Genomic DNA, 23,557 nt, shown 5'->3' with positions numbered 1-23,557 from the left:
TTCCTCAGCCCTAAACTAATCTCTCTCCACTAGTGTCATCCATCAATGTCTCAGTGAATGCAGTGCAGACCGTGGTCCGTCAGGGTGAGAACATCACCATCATGTGCATCGTGACCGGAAACGAGGTGGTCAACTTTGAATGGACATACCCACGCATGGAGGTAATGCTGGGCCAGGGGTTGGAGGAACGGCCAGGGAAGGATGGCTATCTTGACTTGCAGCCTAACTTCTTGGACCCTGCCTGACTGGGGGGCCTACCGCACCTGTTCCTCCAGAGTGGGCGGCTGGTGGAGCCAGTGACTGACTTCCTCTTCAATATGCCCTCCCACATACGCTCCATCCTGCACATCCCTAGTGCTGAGCTTGGCGATTCAGGGACCTACATCTGCAATGTATCGGAGAGTGTGAATGAGCATCAAGATGAAAAGTCCATCAATGTCACTGTGGTCGGTGCGTGCCTTGGGCTTAGCCCCCACCCTCCTTCTGAGCTGGACCTAGACCCTATCATAGCCCCAGGGTACTGTCAGCCCAATTCCAGTACAGCTCTAGCTTCAGTACCAACCAAAGCCCATTTCCAGAATAAACCCAAACCCAAACCAAAACGCAGTGTCAGCCCCAAATCCAACTCTAATCCCACCGTGGACTTTCTGCCTAGCCAGAACCTCAGCCCCAACCCAATATCTAAACCCAACTGCCATTCCAGGCCCAGGTCGCCCCATCCTCAAATTCAGCCAGGCTGCAGTGAGATCGACAACTCCAGTCCCAATCTCAAACCCAGCCCCCAAATCAGTATCAACCCCCAATTCGGCGCCTGGTCCAGTCTCAGTCCCAACTTCAACCCCAGCTCCGGTAACTCCATCACTGGTTCAGGTCCTAAAGTCTGAAGCCCCGCCCCCGGAAGGCCGGGCTCCTCTGGCCTTCCATGGATGCCTGGCCTCCAGGAGCCCCGCCCCGAGGGGGCGCTGCCCTATTGGTAGCCGGGCCTAGCCCCGCCCCCTGGGGCCCCGCCCCTGACGGCCGCCCCTTGCAGAGAATGGCTACGTGCGGCTGCTGGGAGAGCTGGACGCCGTACAATTCGCGGAGCTGCACCGCAGCCGGACTCTGCAGGTCGTGTTCGAGGCCTACCCGCCGCCTACTGTCATGTGGTTCAAGGACAACCGTACGCTAGGCGACTCCAACGCAGGCGAGATCTCCCTGTCCACACGCAATGTGTCTGAGACCCGGTGAGCAGCGGCCCACCCACTCCATTCTTGACGTTATTCCCTGCAGCTGCCAGGCAGCTCACAGCTTTCAGCCACTGGACACACCTAGATCCACCTTTCCTGAGAGCCTACTATGTGCGAGGCGCCGTGCCAGGCACTGGGGAGGCTGCAGAGATCCGAATAGACTGTTCCAGCCCTCCTAGAGTTTCCTGTCTAGTCGGGGAAACAGGCACCGGGCAGATGATCACCCAGATGTTTAGTTGTCCTTGTGATGGGGGGAACCAGCTGGGAGCAACTGAGGAGAAAAAGGCCAGATGATCAGGGAAGAGCGTGCCAGGCGGGCCACTACCACCTATGCATGGATGGTGGTCTGAAGGCTGCAGATGAGCAGGTGGATACAAGGTGCGGTCGGTGAGGATAAAGCCATGTCAGGCCTTTCTGCAGGAGTGAGATGTGGAGGGGAGAGGGAAAGGGTGCTTCCCCCGCCCTTGTCATCCCTCCCCAACCCCCCTCTTAGCTCAGTGGAGCCAGCTGCCAATGGGTGGGGATTCAGGAGACTGGTGTGAGTCCCACTCTGCTACTGACACCCGCGTGACCTTGGGAAGCCCCTGCCCCTCCCTGGGCCTGGTTTCTCTTGTCTGTACAAGGAGGGTGGGGGGGACTGTGAGAGTTCTTCCAGCTCTGGCAGCTAGGCCTGTCGTGCTCCACAGGTACGTGTCAGAACTGACGCTCGTGCGGGTGAAGGTGGCTGAGGCTGGCTGCTACACCATGCGGGCCTTCCATGAGGACGCGGAGGCCCAGCTGTCCTTCCAGCTGCAGGTCAACGGTACGGAGCCGTGCACCCTGCCTCCCCCACCCCCACCCCGCTTCCCTCTCCCTTCCTACCCTGTCCACCCACCCATAGGAGGAGAAGGAGCAGGAGAGGAAGCTGAGGACTCAGGAGGCTGGCTTCTAGGCTGAGCTCCAACACTTCCGCTCCTGTGTGAACTCGGCATATCCCCTCTTTGGGCCTCAAGCTGTGTAAGGAGGCCAGTGGGCTACATTGGTGTCCCTAAAGCCTCAGGCATTCATGTACCAGTGCATGACTTTTCCTTCTCACATACCCTTATACTATACTACTAATTAGATAGATATTTATTGAGCAACAACAACACACCAGTCTGTTCAGGTTCTTGAGTCCCTGCCTTTGCGTCGCTTGTCTCCTGCTGGGGGGAAGACAAACACTCAACAGTAGGGCAGAGAACAAGCAAATGACACAGAAGATTAGAAGGTAACAAGTGCTGTCAAAGTGGGAAAAAAGCTGGGTAGGGAGGATAGAGAGTTCAGGGGGCACGGGGCAGTGAGGGTTGCGATTTCAAATAGCCTGATCAAGTTGGCCTCATGGAGGCGACATTTTCGTGAAGACTTCTAAAAGGTGAGGGCATTCGCCAAGCGGTTCTGTGGGGCAAGGGCCCACCAAGCAGTACCCAGGCAGGACCAACAGCAGAAAGCCGGTGTGGCTGGAACCGAGGAGGGGGAGAGTGGTGGGAGATGAGGTCAGAGCTGAGACCTGGAAGTCGGGGTGGGGGGGGGGCAGATTGTGTGGGTCCCCTCGGGCCCTTGTATGGACTTTGGCTTTTACTGTGACTGAAATGACGGAGCCACGGCAGGGTTTTGAGCAGGGGAATGACACACTAATGACTTACTGTTTTGTCAATTGACTTTCTAAAAATAAATGTATTTTGAAAGAGAATTTAACCTCTCAATTGTAGATGGAAAATCAGCATCACATGTCATAAATATAAAGCAACCACTAAAATAAACTCTGGGAAAACAAAGCGATGCTATTAAATTCTAGCTCCATGCTCTCGCTTTCCCAGGGCTTTCTCTGACCCTCAGACCTGCTCTGTCTTTGTTAAAAGGGAAGATTAGCGAGCCTCAGAGAGGTGTTAGAGACAGACTAGCACCCTACTGAGGCTTTCCCTTTGAAGTACCCAGAAGGGGAACCTGTCAGTTTTCACACAGTGATTGCTGGTATTTGATGTTCACCTGCAGCCTGAGGCTCCCCTCCCCCCACCCAGGGGAGACCCTGGGCCAGGTCCTCCCCTGGGCCTTTCTCACTGACTGTCCTTCCTGACCTCCCCACCTCCTGGCCTCCTGCCCTCTCCACGCAGTGCCTGTCCGTGTGCTGGAGCTGAGTGAAAGCCACCCTGCCAGTGGGGAGCAGACGGTCCGCTGTCGCGGCCGGGGCATGCCCCAGCCACACCTCACCTGGTCTACCTGCAGCGACCTCAAAAGGTAAGCAGACTCCGGGCCTCTGGCTCCCAGGGTAACCACAGCAGCCTGGAAGGACCCAGTGGAGGTCATCTAGTCCAGCCTCTTCCTCCGGGCACGCTGTTCCAGGCTAGAGCTCCGTCCAAGAAGATGTGGCTTCTTGGAGATGCTCTGCATGACCTAAACTGTCCCGTTTCCTTACCTTGACTCAGACGATCGAATGAAGGGAGTGGATTTTGCCGTCCAGGGCTCTCAGTTCTGGGGTAGGAGCGCCCCCTGCCGGTCAGTCGAGGGGCCACAGGAGGAATGAGCTCAGGGCCAGGCAGCGGGAAGCAGCAGGGACTGGAAGCTGACCCGGCTGGCTCTCCCGGCAGGTGTCCGCGCGAGCTGCCGCCCACGCCGCTGGGGAACAGTTCGGAGGAGGAGAGCCAGCTGGAGACTAACGTGACATACTGGCCCGAGGATCAGGAGTTCGAGGTGGTGAGCACACTGCGCCTGCGCCGTGTGGATCAGCCGCTGTCAGTGCGCTGCACTCTACACAACCTGCTGGGACGCGACATGCAGGAGGTCACCGTGGTGCCGCACTGTGAGTCCTCCGGCCCGGGTGGCCCCTGAAGACCCTCCACCCCCACCTCCACCCCGCCATTCTTGGAACTGTGCCCGTGAGCCCAGTGGGCCAGAGTCAGCGTGCCTGTGGGCACTCAGGAGCATGGCGAAGCCCACCAGAGTATGCCCCTGTGCACTTACACAACACCGCAGTATCGGCACCCACGTGTACACCCGTGAGGGTCTGTAAGCCAAGGCTGGGGTGTATGTCTGCTGCACGTGCGTCCTAAACCGTGAACAGCAGGCCTGATCCTTGGACACAGGTGCAAACCTGCCCGGTGTAGATATGTAAACCACACAATGAAGAACGCCCAAGCCCCAGATACACGTGCAAGGCTGCAGTGTATGTCTGCAAGTGTGTGCACAAGCGTGCATGACACCCGCCTCTGTGGGAACCCACCGAGCGCATGTGTATAAACCACGTATATGACCACGCCCAATCCCCAGCCATGTATATAAACCCACGAGTGTGTGTGGGGATGCACGATCGCACAAGGGTGCAGACAGTGCACGTACAATTCCTGTGCGTGTGTGCAAACCGGCACGGTGCATGTCCGCAACGTGGAGTGGCAGCACCCCCTCTGTGGAAGCGTGTAAGCACAGTCTCTGCACACAGATGCCGTTGTACCGTGCGTGTTTGTGAGCAGGTGCACACACACACACACACACACACACACACACATGATTCCTGTCCATAGGAATAGCGTCGGCCATGCATATAGTGTCCCTGGGCAGGCATTTCCCCCTGCGCTGGTACGTCGGTTGTTCGCTTGTTTCCTCTTTCTCCCTGGAGAAGCCCAGCCCTGCCTGCCCTTCTAGTGCCCTCAGTCCAGAGAGAAGGCAGACAAGGAACTAGGCAATCCCACTGCAGGGGGCAGTACTCTGGGGGGGAAGCCGAGAGGGAGGAGGGTCTCCGTGCCCAGCTGGGGGTTTCAGGAAAGTGTCCTGGAAAAAGAAAGCTTTAGGTCAAAACCCGAAAGATACCTGGGAGTTAGCCTGGTAAGGAATGGTGTTCCAGTCAAAGCGAATGGCCTGTGCGTGGGAGAGCCCAGAGGCAAAATGGGATCAGAGAACTCAAAGGCATTCAGTGTGGCTGGAGCCCAGAGTATGTGTGTATTTAGAGGGGGGGGAGATAAAGGGAAGGGAGTGGTAAAGGAGGGGCTCAGGGGTAGGCAGAAGCCAGGGAGAGCAAAGCTTTGGAGGCTGTGCGAGGCGTTGGCAGGTTGGTGGGCTCGCACGCACACGAGCCTCTCTGTATACAGAGCTGTCTCCGGCCCCCTGGCCTGTGGTGGGACAGGTGGGGGTTTCATACCTTATCTCACTCCCACTCCCATGCATGCACATGTACCCCTGAGCCAGTGGGCATCTGCAGACCAGCCCGGAGCAAGACAGAAGTAGAGCTTTTGTGTGCCACCTGAGGGGGGAGGCACGTACCAGCCCACAGGGAAACTACCGTGGCTGCACGAAGCCTCTTCTTTTTACTCAGATGGCTCCTTAGAAAATTCAGACTTCCTTCCCAGGCCTGGGATGTGTGACCTGGTGGGGAGAGGGAGGAGAGGAGTGATGTTGGTCTGGGACCCTGAGGAGGAGGGACAGGGCCTCCAGGGGTGCCAAGAGGGGCAAGTGGGGGACAGAGGAAGAGGGAATGAGTTCCTCAGGGACCCCATGGGTGGCCAGTGGGGCAGGGTAGGGGAGATGAGGGTCTGGCAGGGGTGGATGCAAAGGGAGGGGAAGAGAATGGGAAATCGTACAGCAAAGAGGCCGAGGCCTTCGGGAGGAGACTTGGCGCTTGGGGGCCCAGAGTTAGCCCGACTTGGTCACCCCTGTTCCCTGGGGGATGCACCTTATAACTATCATCACTATCCCAACGCTGCTGGAGACTCCGGGTGAAGCAGGGGAGGAAACAGTCGGGATTCATCGGGCCGTGGGAGTTCAGTCCCTCAGTCCGTTGGCCCCTCGGTCAGGCTCTGTGCTAGCTGTGACAGCCAGGCGAGGGCATAGATTGAGGGGCGAGGGCAGCCCAGGCGGTCAGCAGCTGGCATCCAATCTGGAGCCACGGCACACAGGCCTGACTGAGCCCTGCAAGGGCTGAAGGCATATGGGGGCCCAGAGGGAGCTGAGCGCCGTTGTAACTGAAGGGCATATAGGTTCTTATGGGAGGTATGGCCCTGAGGGAGGGGCTGAGAGTCTGACATCACAGGCCATGGTTGGTGGAGGGGGGCTTCCCTTCCAGGCAGGACAGTAGAGAGGATTTGCCGTACCAGCGGTGGGGGGACGGGAGGACTGCCAGGGAGCTGCCAAGCTCCCCATTTGCTTATGGCCAGCTCTTTGTCTCTGCCTCCAGCTCTGCCCTTCAAGGTGGTGGTGATCTCGGCCATCCTGGCCTTGGTGGTCCTCACAGTCATCTCCCTCATCATCCTCATCATGCTCTGGCAGAAGGTAACCTCCCACCCTTGCCTAGTGGGTGCAGACTGGCACACTATTTTTTTTTTTTTACATGGAGCCCCCAGCTGCCCTTGAATGTTGCAGGATCTGGTCCCGTCCCAGCCCAGCACAGAGTGCAGGTGTAAAATGACATGGAGCTGCCTCCACCCCCAGCAGCAAGGGCCATCTCGGGCCTGGTCAGGACAGCCAGGGTCCCTTGTCTCTGCTCTGCCCTCCTGGGTCTTGCTTGGACATCAGCCCTGCCCCTCCCAGCCATAGGGCAAAGCACTTTCTGGGTGGACTACATGAGCTCCAGGATTCTTACAACTCTCACCCCCAGAGACTCCCAGGCTTCTACTGAAATGCATTCTAATCCTATTAACGTGTAATTTCAATGTTCTGTTCTGAGGCTTCACCATTCTGCAATCCCAACATTTTAAGATTCCTGAGTTAGGATTGCAGCACCCATGATTCTGTCATTCTAAGATTCCAATCCTGTGATCCCAACATCCTATGATTTCAGCATTGTAAGCTTACATCTTTCTGAGATTCCCACTGCAAGTGACCCAGCTTGGGGAGGGGCTGTCCACATCTAGCTGAGTGCCCCTAGCTTGTGTCACTTCCCAGGACTGCAGGATCACTACTCCCATCTGGAAGCAGCCAGGGCTCTGGGAGAAGCTGGCAAGCAGGTCCTGTTGAGCCAGGCCCTTGGCTATTAGCTGCTCCTTAGCCACCGCCAAGCTGGGGCCTCTTGGCACCTGTTCTCACTGAGCCCATGAAGCTGAGCTTTATCAGTAACTTGCTGTGTGACTTCAAATATGCCTCTGCCCCTCAGGGTCTCCTGCTCCATTTGTTCCATAAGGGGCTGTGGGCTAGTGGGCCCCAAAGCCCAGACCTCCTCTGATGATCCATCCCTGGTGTTGGTTTTGCAGAAGCCACGTTATGAGATCCGATGGAAGGTGATTGAATCCGTGAGCTCCGATGGCCATGAGTACATCTACGTGGACCCTATGCAGCTGCCCTACGACTCCACGTGGGAGCTGCCACGGGACCAGCTTGTGCTTGGTCAGTCCAGGGAGTCCTCGTGTGGTGGTCTGGGGACTGGCGGCGGGTGGGAAGACTGAGGTGTGATCCAGCCTTGCCATGACTAGCTTTGAGAACTAGGGCTGCTGTCTTGCCTTCTCTGGCCCTCAGTGCCCCCCTCCATACAATGGGGCAAGCTGATCCCCCAGGGAGGGTTCAGCACTGAGGTCCTATGATCCTGTGACTATGTGAGATAGGGCCCCTTCGTGGCAAGAGGGGGAGTATTAATCGAGGACAGGCTGCATGTCAGGCCTGTGCTTAGTCTAGCTGGGAAGGCTGAGGCGTGCAGAGGAGCTGAGCTCCCTTTTGGGATGGGAGGAAGGCTTCCAGGGACTAAAGATGGACCAGAAAGCAGGCAAGACTTAGATGAGACACCAGGAAGGGCTGCAAAACACTGTGGGAGACTCCTTGAGGGGAACACCTTAAGTCCAGGTTGGCTTGAGGGATTGACCTCCGAGAGAGCAGGCGATGCCGTTTCCTGGTGGGCCAGGAGCTGAAGGATCGTCTCTACCCCAGGACGCACCCTCGGCTCCGGGGCCTTTGGGCAGGTGGTGGAGGCCACAGCTCACGGCCTGAGCCATTCGCAGGCCACGATGAAAGTGGCGGTCAAGATGCTGAAATGTGAGTCCTGGGAGCCTGCCCCTCCCTCACATCTGGGCCCCCACGTCCCCCCTGCCCCCTGCGCACACATTCAGGCCCTCCCTGGTTCCGATTTGCACAAGCAATGTAGTCACCTGGCGGCCAGCACCACTCCAGACTCTGCTTTGGCTAAGAGGCTTCCTCACCCTGCCCGCCTTCCTGGCACCTCCTTCCCTCCCTGACCTTTCTCCCATCCTCTTTCTCCTCCCCCTACTCGTGGGTCCTCACCGCCCCAGGCCATCTGGGTCTTACAGTAGGGTGTGGAGCGCAACAGCCTCCTTGGGGCCTGAGTGACAGGGCAGGCCTGAGGCCCCGTCTCCCCCCTCAGCCACAGCCCGCAGCAGCGAGAAGCAAGCCCTCATGTCAGAGCTGAAGATCATGAGTCACCTCGGGCCCCATCTGAACGTGGTCAACTTGCTGGGGGCCTGCACCAAAGGAGGTACCAAAACCACTCCCCCAGAGGATTCTGGAAAGTGCCAGCAGCCCAAGCCTGGCCCCTCCCCACCCCCTCCTCAGTCCACGGACAACAGGACTCTCCAGCTGGAGGGTCTACACCCACCCTGTCCGGTGCCCTCACTTCACAGACCCAGATGGGGGTGGGATTTACAAACTCATGGAATCACGACACCTTCAAGGCCTAAGGACTCCTCAGGTCGGCCGTTTCCAAACCCAGGGGTCCTCTGACTTTTTAAAATTTTCAGAACACATTCTACAAACTCATAAATCCCAGCCCCTGTGAGGTGAGTTCTATCCCTACACTTGGAGACCACCAGCATGCTGACTGGGAGCTGCTTTCATTCAGATCATAGAATGAAGTCTCTCCAGCTAGTGTGTTTTTTTGAAACTCTGATTGCAAGTTAGGCCATAAAAAAAAAAAAAAAAAAGAAGTGTTATCATTGTTTGCAGCTGCTTATTGTGAGATTTGGGATTTTCCTCAGTATTGTGCAACCAAAATAAAATACAGAAGTGAATTGCACACATAGGCCAATTTATGTCCGCAAGATCCCGCCCATTTCAAAATGTTTGTTTTCATTAGTATCTTCAAGTTCCCACCGATTGACTTCAAGTAAATGTACTGTATTTGGATTGAAACGGTAACCTGATAATAAATGGTTGCTTTTATTTGCTTTATATACTGGGCTCCAGCCTGAGCTTCAGTCTGAAAACCGATCGGTGATATCTGCCGTGTCCTTGCTACATGCCAGGCCCTGGGCCGAGCTGACAAAAGCATTATCTTACGAACTCTCATGGAGGTGGCTAGGATTAGCCCCATTTAACAGATGTGGAAAGTAAAGCTCCGCGAGAAGAAGTATCTCGCTCGTGGTCACAGAGGCAGGAAAAGAACCGGGGTTTGCCCAGTGCCAAAGCCTCTTGGCCGTCTTACCAAACTGCCTTTCCAAGGCGCAGCCCGTCATTAGCCTCGGGGCCCCGACGGCAGGTGTGTGCCCCCGCCCCCCGGAGGGGCCATGCCTGAGCCTGTCCCCCCGCAGGACCCATCTACATCATCACCGAGTACTGCCGCTACGGCGACCTGGTGGACTACCTGCACCGCAACAAGCATACCTTCCTGCAGCGTTGCTCCGACAAGCGCCGCCCGCCCGGCGCCGAGCTCTACAGCAACGCCCTGCCCGGCGGGCTCCCGCTGCCCAGGTACGGCAGGAGGCTTCGGGGGGCCCCGGGGAGAACCTGCGCACTCCCTCCCCGCCCGGCACGGAAGCTGAGGCCAGGCCGGGCAGAGACAGTTTAGGAGCCAGGGCGTGGGTCTGTCGCCGAAAGACATGCGAACTCACCCCTGTCCTCCCTGGCATCGGACCGATTTCCTGCGGTCTTTGGTCGGCCTCCGGAGACACGGGCTTACGTGACCCTGTAGTGCTCCGGGGAGCTGGCACTGCAGGCAGAGGCCTTGGGGCAACTCCTTGCCCACTCTGGGCTGCGGCTGGGCCCTCACAGGGCATCACAGCCAGGTGGAAAGGCTGTGCTCCCTAGAAAGGCGCTGTGCCCCCTGCCCTTTTGTGGGATGCTGTGATCCCGCCTAGGCGTGAGCTCCCTGAGGACGTGCCCTGGGACCTGTGTCCTCCTAGCACCCCGCTGCCCAGCTTAGCGCCCCACGGGCTGGTTGGAAGGGCTCACTGCATGGTTATTCCAGTTGTGACAGGCTGGAGGAAGATGGGTGGTGGAAAGAGAGAGGAAAGCCATGAGTGACAGGGCCTTGTGGGGCCTAGGGGCGAGCAGGAAGCCAAAGGAAAGCCCATGGGCCCTCCTTCTGTGATGTTCCTCTCTCCCCCAGCCACGTGTCTCTGCCCGGGGAGAGCGACGGTGGCTACATGGACATGAGCAAGGACGAGTCGGTGGACTACGTGCCCATGCTGGACATGAAAGGAGGCGTCAAATATGCAGACATCGAGTCCTCCAGCTACATGGCCCCTTATGACAACTATGTCCCCACCGGTGGGTGCGCCCAGGGTCCTCACCTAGGCGCAGCCCCCACCCCTCTGCAGTCGTGCATTCCTATCAAAGCCTTTCGTATGCCCTGGCTGGCAACAACCCTGGGAGAAAGGTGGCCTTGTCCCCATTTCATAGATGCAGAAACTGAGGTTAACCATCTGCACAAAGCTGCTCTGTGATGGAGCCCCAGTGTTAACCTCTGTTTCTGGATCCAGAGCGGGAAGAGTTGGGGTTGGGGGGCTTCTTGGCCTCCTGGGGCATGGGCACAGAGAAGGCCGCGGGCTGACCCAGTCCCTGAGAGCCAAGCGGGTCAGGCTCCGTAAAGGTGGCCCGGGGCTAACGCCAAAGTCTTCTCCGGCCAACGAGAGCACTGATGAGGTAGGAAAGGTTTACATTAGGTGTTTGGAAATTGTTTTCCTTTTGTGGGGGACTTGGAGGATCAGTAGCCACCTGTATTGGGCCAATACAAGACCAAAAGGGCAGGGGTTCTGTGGGCCATGTGGAGACACAAGATGGTCGGTGAACTTCTGTTCTCCCCTAGCTCCCGAGAGGACCTGTCGGGTAACTCTGATCAACGAGTCCCCAGTGCTTAGCTACACAGATCTCGTGGGCTTCAGCTACCAGGTGGCCAATGGCATGGAGTTCCTGGCCTCCAAGAACGTACGTGTGGTCACAGTGGGCAGTTAGGGTCATGGGGAGGTGGGCCACCCAGCCAGCCAGGGTCCTCCAAGTACCCAGCTCCATATGGCAGCGATGTCCCCTCTGGTGGGTGAGGACAGTGAACACCCTCACCATGTGGCCCCTCTCACCTGTGTGGCCTCTCACACCTGTCTGGTCATACATTTTCCCCAAAGCCCTTGACAGGCAGGTCTTTCCCCACAACTGCCCCCAAGGCCTCAGCTCCCATCCCCCCCAACCCAGTGTGTCCACCGAGATCTGGCAGCCAGAAATGTGCTCATCTGTGAGGGCAAGCTGGTCAAGATCTGTGACTTCGGCCTGGCTCGTGACATCATGCGAGACTCAAACTATATCTCCAAAGGCAGCGTGAGTACCTTGCCTGATCCCGTGTGTCTCTGACCCTGGGAACAAGTTCTCTCCCGGTCAGCATGGCTGTGGCACAAGGGAGATCAGGACGGAGCTCCTTGTGACCTGCCCTGTCCAGTGGTGACCGGCTTGGCCTGCCTAGCCGTGTGTGCAGGCCCAGGAAGGGAAGCCACCAGCTGTGTGGAGTGGGGTGGAGATGCTAAGGGTGTGAGGGTGAGCCCAGGGCTCAGATTCACCGGTCATGACAGGACCAGCTGTAATGGGTCCTGGGAAGGGTGGAAACGGAGCAGGTCAAATGTGTATTTGGTTAAATGTGACCATCCTGCCTGCCACTCATGTTCCCACTTTCCACAAGGGGACAGTGAACCCCAGAGCTGGAGGGACTCTAGACCCCAGAGATCGAAGGTGGCCAGGTCACAGCTGGGTGGTACCTTGGCGTGTCTCTGGCTCTCCTGCTCTCTACCAAGCCAGGGGTCTCTACTGGGGTCAGGAAGAGGGGCTACAGACCCTGGGGCTCTTGCTCAGGGATAAGAGCTCCATGTCATCAGCTGTGGGTAAAGAAACTTGGCCTTCCAGTCCTCTGGCCAGTACTGGGATGGCTGTGGGATCTGCTCGCCTGTAGGAGCGGGCTCTCAGGGCCCGGGGAGCCAGGGGCTGGAGCAGGAACTGCCAGGTGCAGAGTGGGGCTTGGCCCTCCTTGTACTTCGTACCGTCCTGCCCTTCCGCAGACCTTCCTGCCTCTGAAGTGGATGGCTCCCGAGAGCATCTTCAACAGCCTCTATACCACCCTGAGCGACGTGTGGTCCTTCGGGATCCTACTCTGGGAGATCTTCACCCTGGGTATGCTTCCTTTCCCCCCAGCCCTCAGGGGCACAGCGCAGCCTCCACCCTGACCACTCATACCTCCAGCCTGGTGGGGCTGTGGGGACAGGCTCTGGGGCAGGGGGCAGGGCTCTGGTTCAAGTCACCACTCTCTGGGGCTTTCTCGCTGCTATGTGACCTTGGCAAGTCCCTTTCCTCTCTGGGTCTCTTTACTTCCCCAGCTGATTATGGATGGGTTTGGAAGCGACATCAGAAAGCCTACTTGATTCTGGTGTTCTCTGGTCCTCTGTTTCTGGGGAGGGTTGCAGTCTCTGTCCCGAGCCTCTAAAGGGGGCTCCCATTTCTCAGTGCCAAGGCCGCTGTACCCTCGTCCATTCTAGGGCTGGTGTGCCTCTCTCTGTCCCATAGAATAGGGTACCTGCCATTCTTCTACACCTCCGAGCCTGTATATCTCTTGTCTCTGCTCCCTGCAGGTGGCACCCCTTACCCAGAGCTACCCATGAATGAGCAGTTCTATAATGCCATCAAGCGGGGATACCGCATGGCCCAGCCTGCCCACGCCTCCGACGAGATGTGAGTGGAGCATTTGGGAGGATTTTTTGGGTGCAAACAGTAGATATCCAACTTAACTGGCTTAAGGCAAAGATAGATTAGTCCGGAGATCTAGAAAAACCTCAGTATAGCTGGATCTCGGTGTTCAGAGGCTGTCGTCAGGAATCTGGTTCTACCTGGCCCTGCTTTCCTCCGTGCTGGCCGCGTTTTCAGGCCAAATGGCTACCTGCTCACTGCTTTCACCATAGTTCGGGCAAAAGGCCCCGAGCTGACTGTCAAGGGCTCAGCTGGGGTCACGTGCCCATCCAGAGCCAGCCATTAAACTGAGAGCCATGAAAACTCCTACCAGCCAGACCTGGGTCATGTGCTCAACAAGGTGGCCCGCCGCATGGAACCACCAATGGGGGGAGGGCCTCCTCAGGGAACAGGAAACACAGTCCCTCTCCACCTGTCCTCCCCAGCTCCCTTCGTTGCTCACCTGGTTCTGGGAGGCAGCAGACCCTGAGCCAGAGACCCTGACCCTCTCTCTGCCTCTCCCCAGTTATGAGATCATGCAGAAGTGCTGGGAAGAGAAGTTTGAGATCCGGCCTCCTTTCTCCCAGCTGGTGCTGCTTCTTGAGAGGCTGCTGGGCGAGGGGTACAAAAAGGTATGCTGAGGCAGCAAAACAGAGAGTTCTGGCCCAGAAATCAGACACTGGGTACAAGGCTCTATGTGTCATGCTGGTATTTGAGGGACCACCTTGTACCTGCTTGGGCCTCAGTTTCCCTGCTGGTACTAGTAAGGGATGGGCTGGAGCTGTGAATTGAATTTATTTTAGCAGCACAGCGTTTTTTGAAATGAAATCCTGTGTGGAAGCCGATGCCCACAGCCCCCTTCATCCTGCGTCCCTCCTCATGCCTTTACACCCATGCCAAGGCCTGGGGCTCCTTCAGAAGTCTGAACAGCCTCAGGCTACCTGTCTGCTAAGGGCCTGACCATTTGAGCCTGGTGCAGGCTGGTCAAGGCAAATGGCGCCAGCAGGGCCTTAAAACCCGGCCTGTCCACCAGAGGGAGTTACAGTGAGGGGTGACGCACGTCCCCTTTCCCCTGACCCGTTCCTAACCACACTCCCACCCACGTTCGGTCACAGCTCAGCACCCAGTGAGATAGATTGGGTTGTCACCATTTAGCAGCTAGGGAAACTGAGGCCGCACTGCAGGAGGCTGAGGCAAGGTGAGAGCCCACACCTGTCTACTCTGAAGTAGGGGAAGTGCTAGGGTCACGGGCACCAGTCTGCTGACTGTCCCCTCCCTGGGTGGCCCCGAGCTCACCTGGTCTTGTGCGATGCCAGCTGGGAGAGCCGCCCAGCTGTGTGTGGCTTTGGGCAATTCCCCTTCTGCTCCGAGCACCAGTTGCCTAATTCACACAAGGCAGGAGGGGCCAGGTCAGGGTCTAATGGTAGATTATCCCCACGGGCATTTCTGGTCTGACCCTCCCTGTTTCTCCGGCTCTCCCTCCCCGTGGAGCAGAAGTACCAGCAGGTGGATGAGGAGTTTCTGAGGAGCGACCACCCAGCCGTCCTTCGGTCCCAAGCCCGCTTGCCTGGCTTCCATGGCCTCCGATCCCCCCTGGACACCAGCTCTGTGCTCTACACGGCTGTGCAGCCCAACGAGGGTGACAACGACTATATCATCCCCCTGCCTGACCCCAAACCTGAGGTTGCTGATGAGGGCCCACTGGAGAGTTCTCCCAGCCTTGCCAGGTAGTCACTGTGGCCTGAGGTCCAAGGCAATAGTGTGCAGTGTGTGTGTGTGTGTGTGTGTGTGTGTTTGTGTGTCTTTCTGTCTGTCTGTGTCTTCATGCCGCCAGGCTTGCCTTAGAAGTCAGTTACCTGGGGTGAGTATTGATTCCTGCCAGTGAACAGAAGAGAGAACTGAACTCATTTGACTTCTGATGACCTCAGGGGGAAAGGGCAGGCTGGTGAGAGACAGAAAGGCTGGGACTTACTTGCAAGGGAGCTGTTTCCTGGAATGTGGCCCCCATAGGCCATCTCTCCGCTCCTCTCCCTAAGCCTTATCCAGGCCCTAAGGAGAAGTAGGAAATGTAATCAGCATCCCCAGCACCCTGTGTATTACTCTGGGGTCATCGCCAGCCCTGGCCTGTGCTCTGTTCTCCAGCACCACGTCCTCAGGGCCCCCGGGAGCCAGGCGTGGTCGTAGGAGCCCTGGTGCCCACAGGAGTTGGGGCCAGAATTCTGACTGGGAAGGAGATTCGTGCTTTTTTTTTTTTTTGCCTTTGGGATGTGGTGAAGTTACAGTGGGTGAGGGTTGGAGGAAGGCCCAGCCTTTGCCTGGACTTCACCTTCAGACAGGATCTTCCCTCAGCTGGAGAGGAGAGTTGTCCCCCCTCCATGAGGCCAGACGCCCCCCCACCAACCAGATCCACTTTGTGGTGGAGTGGCAGCGGCCGCAGGCAGGGTTCCAGCTCCAGCTGTGGCCCCAGCTGCCGTGAGGCCCGGCCAGGCCCCGTCTCTGCGAGCCTCCGTCTCTGCACGGGCACTAGGAGCACCCACGAGAACTAGAAGGCCCTCTCCGCCTTCCTTAGGAGCACAGGTTGCCAGGCTCCAGGTAGCCAGCGGGCGGAGGAGTTCAGCTCAGAGCTCAGACAGCTTGAGGGGGGACCGCCGGCCTGTCCGGTGCCCTCACACAAGCCGCCCCCGCTCCCCGAGCCTCCGTTTTGTCCTCTCTAAAATGAAAATAGTAACGCCCATCTATGTGGGCCTTGTCGGTGGCTTCCGTGAGATGGCAAGCGCCTTCCGGGGTGCCGGGCACGGAGGTGCTGATGAGAGAGGAACGGGCTCCGGAGCCAGCTGGATCTGCTGCTGGAAGTCTGACCGTGCGCTGCAGGCCGCTGACATCGCCGGGCCGAGAGGCCGCGCCCTCCTGGCGCCTGCCTCGTGTAGCCTTCACAGGGCTCAGAGGAACTCAAGGGTGGGAGGCGCGTGGTGCACGCTTGAACACTCAGAAAGCTCTTGATGGCTGCTATCATCTCACCGTGGCTCCCTCCCAGCCCCTCACTCACTTGCCTTCTCCTCCTAGCTCCACCCTGAATGAAGCGAACACGTCCTCTACCATCTCCTGTGACAGCCCTCTGGAGCCCCAAGAGGAGCCCGAACCCCAGGTGGAGCCGGAGCTGGAGCCCCCACTGGACTCGAGCTGCCCTGGGCATCGGGCTGAGGCAGAGGACAGCTTCCTGTAGGGGGCTGGCCCCACCCTGCCCCACCTGAAGCTCCCCCTCTACCTCCCAGCACCCAGCGCCTCCTGGCCTGGCCTGGCCTCCCATCAGCCGCCACTTTCTAGAAAGCTTTTGTCCCTGGCATGTGGCACCCCAGCCGCTGGGGCTGCCTTAGGAGGCAAGAGAGCTGCAGGGGTCACGACCAGCCCTCTGCCTCTGGGGAGGCCCTGTGATGGGAGCCAGGGCTCTCCCGGGACACTTAGTTTCTCCATCTGTAGGATGGGAGCGCAGGGCCTGGTGGCGCAGAATCTGGGCTTCTGTCTCCCTGGCTGACAGGTGGGGAGGTCGGAATCCCTAGAGAGATTCTCGGGGTTCAGGAGGTATGAATTAATGTTCTTCTGTTCAGCCAGCTACTCCTCAAGAAGCTGTAGCTTTCTCCTCGCACTTTCATCCACCTAAGAGCTGGGGAAGGGACCCTGGCATCCCTGGCTCCTGGCTGAGCGGGGGCCTGGCCTCGGACAGTGATGTTCATCCAGAAGCCACCTCTCCTTGATGCCAATCTCCACTTTCCCAGGCCCGAGCTGGTCTGGGGCCATCCACGCTTCATGCTGGGGGCTGAGCCAAGTCCAGGACACTCTGGCCCACAGCCCCTGTCCCAGGCACTTGGGACACACCTCCCCATACAAGTGCCCGTGTCCATGTCTGCCTGGCCCCATAAGTGCCGGGGTCTTCTTCCTTATCACCGCCGGTCTTACTCCACCCACCAGAGTCTCCAGGGCCAGGCGGGCCCCACATCTGTGATGAGCGTGTGGATGTGCCTGCGAGAAATGTCCACGTGTGTGGATCAAGATGCACTTTGGACCTGATATGGGACCTTGGAGGAATTCTCACCCTCTCCAGGCCTGTTTGCCCTGTTGAAAAATGAGCAAGATGGACTCGCTGACTTCTGGTGCCCTGCCGGCACTAACGTTCTCGAACATTGCAGGGGGTGGCACACGTGCCCAGATGAAGCAAAGCCAAACACTCCAAACCTCCGTCCTAGGGGTCAGCTGGGGTCTGGGGAGATTCCGGACCATGCATCACACTCTGGGCATTCAGAACTGTGCCCCTTCCCCAGACCCCCAGCAAGTCCCAGAAGGCCAGCTGCACAGATCTTGACTCGGAGTGACAGCCAGTGTCTTGGAAAGCCCCCAGCAGCTGCCCCATGGGAAGACCACGGGGCCCTCTCAGACCCACCAATGACCTCTGGAGCCATCCTTAGCAAAGGAGGCAGAGGGGGCAGATCAGACACCCTTGTGCAGTCTGCTCTCCTGCACCTGCCGTCCAAGTCTGTGCCACAGACATCATGGACAGTGAGGGCTCCTGGGGGCCCCCAGAAAGTACAAGAAGCCTTTGTAGGGAACCTGAGAGGGGTGCAAGAGGCGGGTACTTTGGGGGTTGCCTTCTTACCCAGTAGCTGCCTGGTCCCTGAGGGCATCACTGCCCAGGCCCGCTTGCTGCACTCTCTCTGCCAACCACACCCCGGCTAGGTGAGCAGTGGGGGTGCCAGGGGAGCGAGGGCCATGGCCAAGACTCCTGGCAGGAGGAGAGCCGGAAGTGGGCACCAGCCCCCTCAGCCGGGCCAGGAGAGGGAGGAGGTTCTCACTACGGTACCAAAGATGTACTCACCTAGGTTTACAAGTATTTTTAGGACTCACATTAACTCACATTTATGCAGCAGAAGTGCTATTTTATATGCCATCAAATTTTCCTATCTGTGTACTTTTTTTTTTTTAAGAGAAAGATTTTAATATTAAACCTGGTGCTTCTCACTCATGGACTTCGTGGTCTCTCGCGGGTTTAGGCCCTGTGCCTGGGAGGTGGCAGGAGTGGAGTGGGGCAGATGGGGCTGAGCCCTAGCCACAGTGTCCCCACACAGGGTCCTTCAGCTCGGAGTCTCAGTTCCATCTGTAAAATGGGGTTCGCACACTCCCTCCACCACCTGCTAGCAGCTGGACGGCCTGGACCTTGGGCTTTGGCTTCCCAAGGTGTGAAATGGAAAGGCCCTTCGGGCTCTGCAGTGCCTGGCTCTGGGACAGGCCGGACCGTTCACAGGCTCCTGTTGAGAAGCCTGAGCTCCTCCTGCGCCCCCCCCCACCCCACCATGTGCTTTGGCTTTGGCTGGTAAGCTGGGACGCCCCCTGCCCTCCCCTCCATTCTGCCCACGGGCCAGAGGGAGGCTGGTGTGGCTTGTGACAGGCATCCGCTCCAGCCCGGATTCCAGGCCCTGGTGAGTAGCGGCTGGGTCTCAAGTAGGAGCAGGACAGACAGAGCACCCATGGGGGCCGGAGAACAGTAAGAAGTGAGGAGAGAGGGCAACTAGAGAAGGAAGAGGAAGAGAGAGAGGAAGGTGGGTGGGGAGGGGAGGTGGGAGCGGCCAGAGTGAGGCCAGGGAGGGAATGGGGCCCAGCTGTGTCTCTGAGCGCAGTCTAGCTAGGCCGGGCATCGGGGTGCAGACCCAGCAGGCCCCAGGCCCCTCATGAGTGCAGCGGCTCAGTGGAATGGGGCTGGCATGAGCCAGGCATCCTGGTACCTGCTGGCCAGCTCCATCCTGCCCATAGGCTCCACAGCCCAGGCCAGGCCTGACGGATCATGGGGCCAGGGCAACAGAGCCAACGGGGGCAAGGGCCAGAGTGCAAGGGTCTTAGACCCAGGCTATGGCTTCCTGACCTTCTCACTTGGGCCTTTTGGCAGGGGTCACCCAAGGTAGAACCGGCTGTCAGCCCAAGATCTATCATACCTCACTGTGTGATCTTGGCCATCCCTTGCTCTCTCTGATGTGGGGAAGGGGGCATCTCCATTAGCTTCTGGGGCACAGGCACCTCTCTTTGGAACCACACGCCTCCCTGGACTGCCGCCAGGGGCCTGGGCTGTGGCTGCCAGCGGGCAGACGTGGGCAGCTCTGACTCACAGGCCCGGCCGCCAACGCAGGGGCAGCCGAACCACGCCAGGGGAAACCCCACCCACTACATGGCCTGGCCACACAAAGCCCACCCTCCTGGGGGGCCTGGCTTCAGAGAGCACCCGGAGCCTATGACCTACTCTTTCCTGGCTGTGGTAGAAGATGAATAAGCCAATCCCTGGATCTGCCCCCAGAAAGAGAGTAAACAACCCACATTCCAGACGGGGATTATCTTTGCTCATGGGACAAGCCTCTGTCTGGAGGTCAGGAGACTTGGGCTCCCTCCACTTCAGGTCTGCTCCTTAGGGGACTTTGGCTAGATTACACCACATCAGGCCTCAATCTCCCCAGCAGTAAATGGAGCTAATGATGTCACAGAGAGAGAAAGGATGAGGAAAAGCCGGTAAGCACTGAGCAGCTACTCTGTGCCAGGCCTGTCCTGGCCCATTTTCTCATTTTACCCTCACACCAACCCTAGGAACCAGGTACCACTACTGTCCCCGTATTACACGTGAAGCCAGTTCAGGAAGGTTTTGAAGTGACCTGCCCAAGGCCATCTGGTCAGGGCAGCAGGGACAGGATCCCGGCTGACTCCCAAGTCAGCGCTCAGGGAGGTAAAGTGCTCAGCCAAGGTTGCAGAGCTGGGGACGGGGGAAGCCTGGGTCCCAACCCCTGTCTCCAGACTCCAGACCTGTGTGGTGCCCAGACAGAGTAGGGAAGGATTGGGTAAGAGGAAAGAGCTAAGTGAACCTGAGGGCTAGCGGAGGGCGTGCAGGAGTCGGCCGGGGGGCGGGGGCGGGGGGCGGCGAACCACAGGTCACCTCTGCTGGCTCCTTCCTCCCAGCCTTGCCACTCAGGCGGGCCCAAGGGAACGGGTGAGCTGGAATTTTCCTTCCAGACGGATGAGCCACTTGGACTGTACAATTCTTCCGCTGCCCTATTCACAGCCAAGGGCCTTGTTCCTGGAAAAAGAGGGAAAGACTGGAAGGAGTAATTGCTCGTGGGACCCTAACCTTCAGCTGATGCACGGCTCACAACCCCCACTGATGCCCTTCCTCTGTGCTATAGGGCACACGGTCTAAAGGCCTCTTTCATTTGTCTGGTCAACTCCATAATAATTAAAAATTACTTTTATAAAAGTATTTCTGTAACATACGCCTGTATTAAAAAAATCCATTCTCAAAATATATAACATAGAAAGTCTTTTCTTTGTGTATTTTGTATTTTAGACTCCAGTAACATAGTAAATGTGTCTTTTCTTCATTCGGCAACTCTGTGTGTAAGAATTTATCTTATGGAAAATTCACCTCTCACTATTAACAGTTTAGTTATATCCTTCTGGGGCTTCCCCCCACTTACATCTATATTAATATTGGTATTTTATATCTGTACCTATCTGTGTAAATATATAATTACAATTTTAAATAAAACTACCACTACCATTTTGCAACTTTTGTTTTTTCTTAAGAACACATCATGGGCACACTCACAGGTCAGTGATACGTGTAGATAGTAATGTGTTCATCATGAGAGTTGCACATGATTTAAAGGATAGCTGTGCCATAAATTATTTGACCAGTCCTCCAAGTTCTCAGTTATGCTGGAATGACCACTGTTCATAAAGTTTGTTTGTTTATTTATTTATTTATTTATTTTTAAAGTAGGCTCCACGCTAGGCTTGAACTCATGACCTGAGAACAAGACCTGAGCTGAGATTAAAAGTCGGACATGTAACCCAGGTGCCCCCGTAAAGTATATTTGTATTTGTACATTTTTGTAAGTATCTGTGTCCATAGGTTAAATTCCTAGACACAGAGCTGCTTAGTAAATAGAATAAACATTTAAAATGTTACTGGAGTCTAAAAGTTGCCTTTAAAATATGCAAAATCATAAGGCTTCCGAGAAGCTAAGAAAATCGAACAGAAAAGTGATGAAAACAACATTATTTAATTCTGGCCAGGTACTCTGACCTCCTGAAAGAAGTCTGGAGCCCCGTCTGTTTGTAGAGAAAAGCCACAAACAAGGGGTAGAACAGAGTTAAAGACGGAGGGTGCCGAGTGGAGACTTTCTCCCTGGAGTGACCAGAGGGCTGAGAAGACCCGCCAAGGCAGGAACTTGCCTGCGACGCTGATATTCAGGGCTCCCCGGGGGCTGGCCCCCAGCCCACATCCAGAGGGCACCCACTTGTTGGGAAACCCAGCTCGTCCTGGCTACCTGGGCCCTGCCTGAGTCCCTTGCTGTTCCTGACAGCGGTCCCATGTGATGCTCACAATCAGCCTGGGAGAGAAGCCAAGGGCTCAGTTCCCGAGGAGGAAGCTGAGGCTCAGCGCCATCGAGTGCTGGCCCGAGCTCACACATAGCAGGTTCTTGCCTGCCGGTCTGGTGTCCTTCTACCGCCTTCTTCAGGGAGTTTCTAAGGCCATTTCCCAGACTTGGAGGGAGCAGCAGACTGGGCCCTGGCATCAGCCTGCTGGCTGCCACTCAGGGTGTGGCTCCTGGAACCCTGGGGGAGGGGGGTCCCGGGGCTTCTCTGGGCTATGACAGAGGCCCACAGCTCAGAATAAAATCTGCTACGGCTGCCTCCACGGCCTGATGAAGGGCTCCCAGCCTGGGCAGGGGCCTGGCTCTTCTCCGGATCCAGCAGCGACTTAGGGATACCACAGAAGCCAGACTGTCTCCCTGGGACTTCCTCCCACTGGCTTAGCCCCTGGCCCTTCTCTCTGGGCCCCCGGTGGTATCTTGCCTGCCCTTTCCAACAGCTCCTCACACCCTCTTAGGGTTCTTCTCTGCCTGACAGGCGTGGGGCAGCTCCATAGCCTCTTTCTGGTTTGGGGTTTCATGGTAATCACTGCAAGGAACTAGAAAAGTCACAAACATGGGGAAGTAACAGAGCTTCTGGAAAATCACAGAATTCTCAAGGGTGCTTGTTCCCCTTCTGAAAGGACAAGGTGGAAGCTTCCACGCCTGAGAGTTTCTCTTCTTTGTTATTGATCATCCTGAAGCATACCATGATCTTGACTCTCTTCAGCTCAGACACCTTCAGTGGCTCCCCATGGCCCAACAAACAAAGTCTAGGCACCCTAGCGTGGTCTTCAAGGCCATCCCTGACCTGGTTCCAACGTCTCCCGCTACCTCCCCCACATCTGCCCTCCAAGGCCTGCCTACCTCCATGGGGACCACAAGCTTTCCAATCTTCCAGCTGTGTGTAAGGGTTCCTTTTCTCCTCAGCCTCACCAACACTTGCTATCTCTTGTCTTTGTGATACTAGCCATCCTGACAGGTGTGAGGTGATATCTCGTGCGATTTTAATTTGCATTTCACTTATAGTGAGGTTGAGCATCTTTTCCTGTACTTGTTGGCCATTTATACGTCTTCTTTAGAAAAATGTCTATTCAGTTCTTCTGTCCATTTTTTTAAAGACTTTATTTTTAAGTAATCTCTGCACCCAATGTGGGGCCTGAACTCATGACTCCGAGATCAAGAGAGGCATGCTCCACCAACTGAGCCAGCCAGGCTCCCCACTTCCGCCCGTTTTTAAATCAGATACTTTGTGTATGTGTTTTTTGGTTGGTTTTTTTTTTTTTTTGAGTTGAGTTATATGAATTCCTTATATATTTTGGTTATCAGGTTATCAGATAGATGGTTTGCAGATGTCTTCTCTCCTTTGATAGGTTGCTGTTTCATTTTGTTGACTTTCTTCTGCTGTGCAGAAGCCTGACCTCTGCACCTTTACTGGTGCTCTCCTTACCACTGAGGGTGCCCAGCCCACTATGGCTGAAGGGCAAACGGGCCCAGATCAAAGCTGCCTCCTCCAAGAAGCCTCCCCGATCACTCAGCAGGAAGTGGTTTTTCTTCCCAGTCCTTTGTTCGACAGCCTCAGTTTCTGGATGTCCTAGGCACGCTCTCATCTCCAGGCCTGTACCATGCTGGCTCTCCTTCCTGGAATATTCCCCAGTCCTCCCTGTACCTCCCCCCAACTCCTGGTCAACTTGGGCAGACCCCTTTTTGACTTCCCTCTTCAGTGCTCCCCAGAAGTCCTACCACCCCCTGAGCTCCTGGTTCCTCTCCTGTCTCTGCCACCAGGCTGGGAGCTTCAGAGCGGGGGATGATGACTGCCATGTTCACCACTGTGTCCCTAGGGCCAGGCACAGAGTACACGCTAGATAAATATTTGTTGAGTACACTAAGGGTTATTGTCTCACTGGATCTGAGTCAGTAACCCCTCCCCCACTTCACCAATGAAGAAACTGAGGCCTCGAGAGGCCACGGACCTGGCTAGGGTCACACAGCTATGGTGTGGGGAATGTGATTCCTGGTCTCTCTGCCTCTAAA

At 56.7% G+C, this 23,557-nt stretch overlaps 1 protein-coding gene across 4 annotated transcripts in view; it reads left to right on the top strand.

The window, feature by feature from the left end:
- PDGFRB (platelet derived growth factor receptor beta) overlaps positions 1-18,099 on the top strand; it is a 36,390-nt gene extending 18,291 nt beyond the window's left edge. For all 4 annotated transcript variants that reach the window (XM_036113583.2, XM_036113582.2, XM_036113584.2 and 1 more), the window contains 19 exons: positions 34-161; positions 276-450; positions 1,031-1,223; positions 1,913-2,028; positions 3,356-3,479; positions 3,830-4,041; positions 6,406-6,500; positions 7,418-7,550; positions 8,085-8,189; positions 8,536-8,646; positions 9,698-9,857; positions 10,495-10,655; positions 11,194-11,312; positions 11,574-11,696; positions 12,425-12,536; positions 12,992-13,091; positions 13,612-13,717; positions 14,580-14,812; positions 16,149-18,099. In XM_036113583.2, coding sequence (XP_035969476.1) covers positions 34-161; positions 276-450; positions 1,031-1,223; positions 1,913-2,028; positions 3,356-3,479; positions 3,830-4,041; positions 6,406-6,500; positions 7,418-7,550; positions 8,085-8,189; positions 8,536-8,646; positions 9,698-9,857; positions 10,495-10,655; positions 11,194-11,312; positions 11,574-11,696; positions 12,425-12,536; positions 12,992-13,091; positions 13,612-13,717; positions 14,580-14,812; positions 16,149-16,308 — 2,666 coding nt within the window. In that variant the 3' untranslated portion in view covers positions 16,309-18,099. The remainder of the gene's footprint in view (positions 1-33; positions 162-275; positions 451-1,030; positions 1,224-1,912; positions 2,029-3,355; positions 3,480-3,829; positions 4,042-6,405; positions 6,501-7,417; positions 7,551-8,084; positions 8,190-8,535; positions 8,647-9,697; positions 9,858-10,494; positions 10,656-11,193; positions 11,313-11,573; positions 11,697-12,424; positions 12,537-12,991; positions 13,092-13,611; positions 13,718-14,579; positions 14,813-16,148) is intronic.
- The last annotated feature ends 5,458 nt before the right edge of the window (positions 18,100-23,557 follow it).

The sequence above is a fragment of the Halichoerus grypus genome, chromosome 2 (assembly GCF_964656455.1).
Source record: "Halichoerus grypus chromosome 2, mHalGry1.hap1.1, whole genome shotgun sequence".
Classification (NCBI taxonomy): Eukaryota; Metazoa; Chordata; class Mammalia; order Carnivora; family Phocidae; genus Halichoerus; species Halichoerus grypus.
This window is presented reverse-complemented; position numbering and strand designations above follow the sequence as displayed.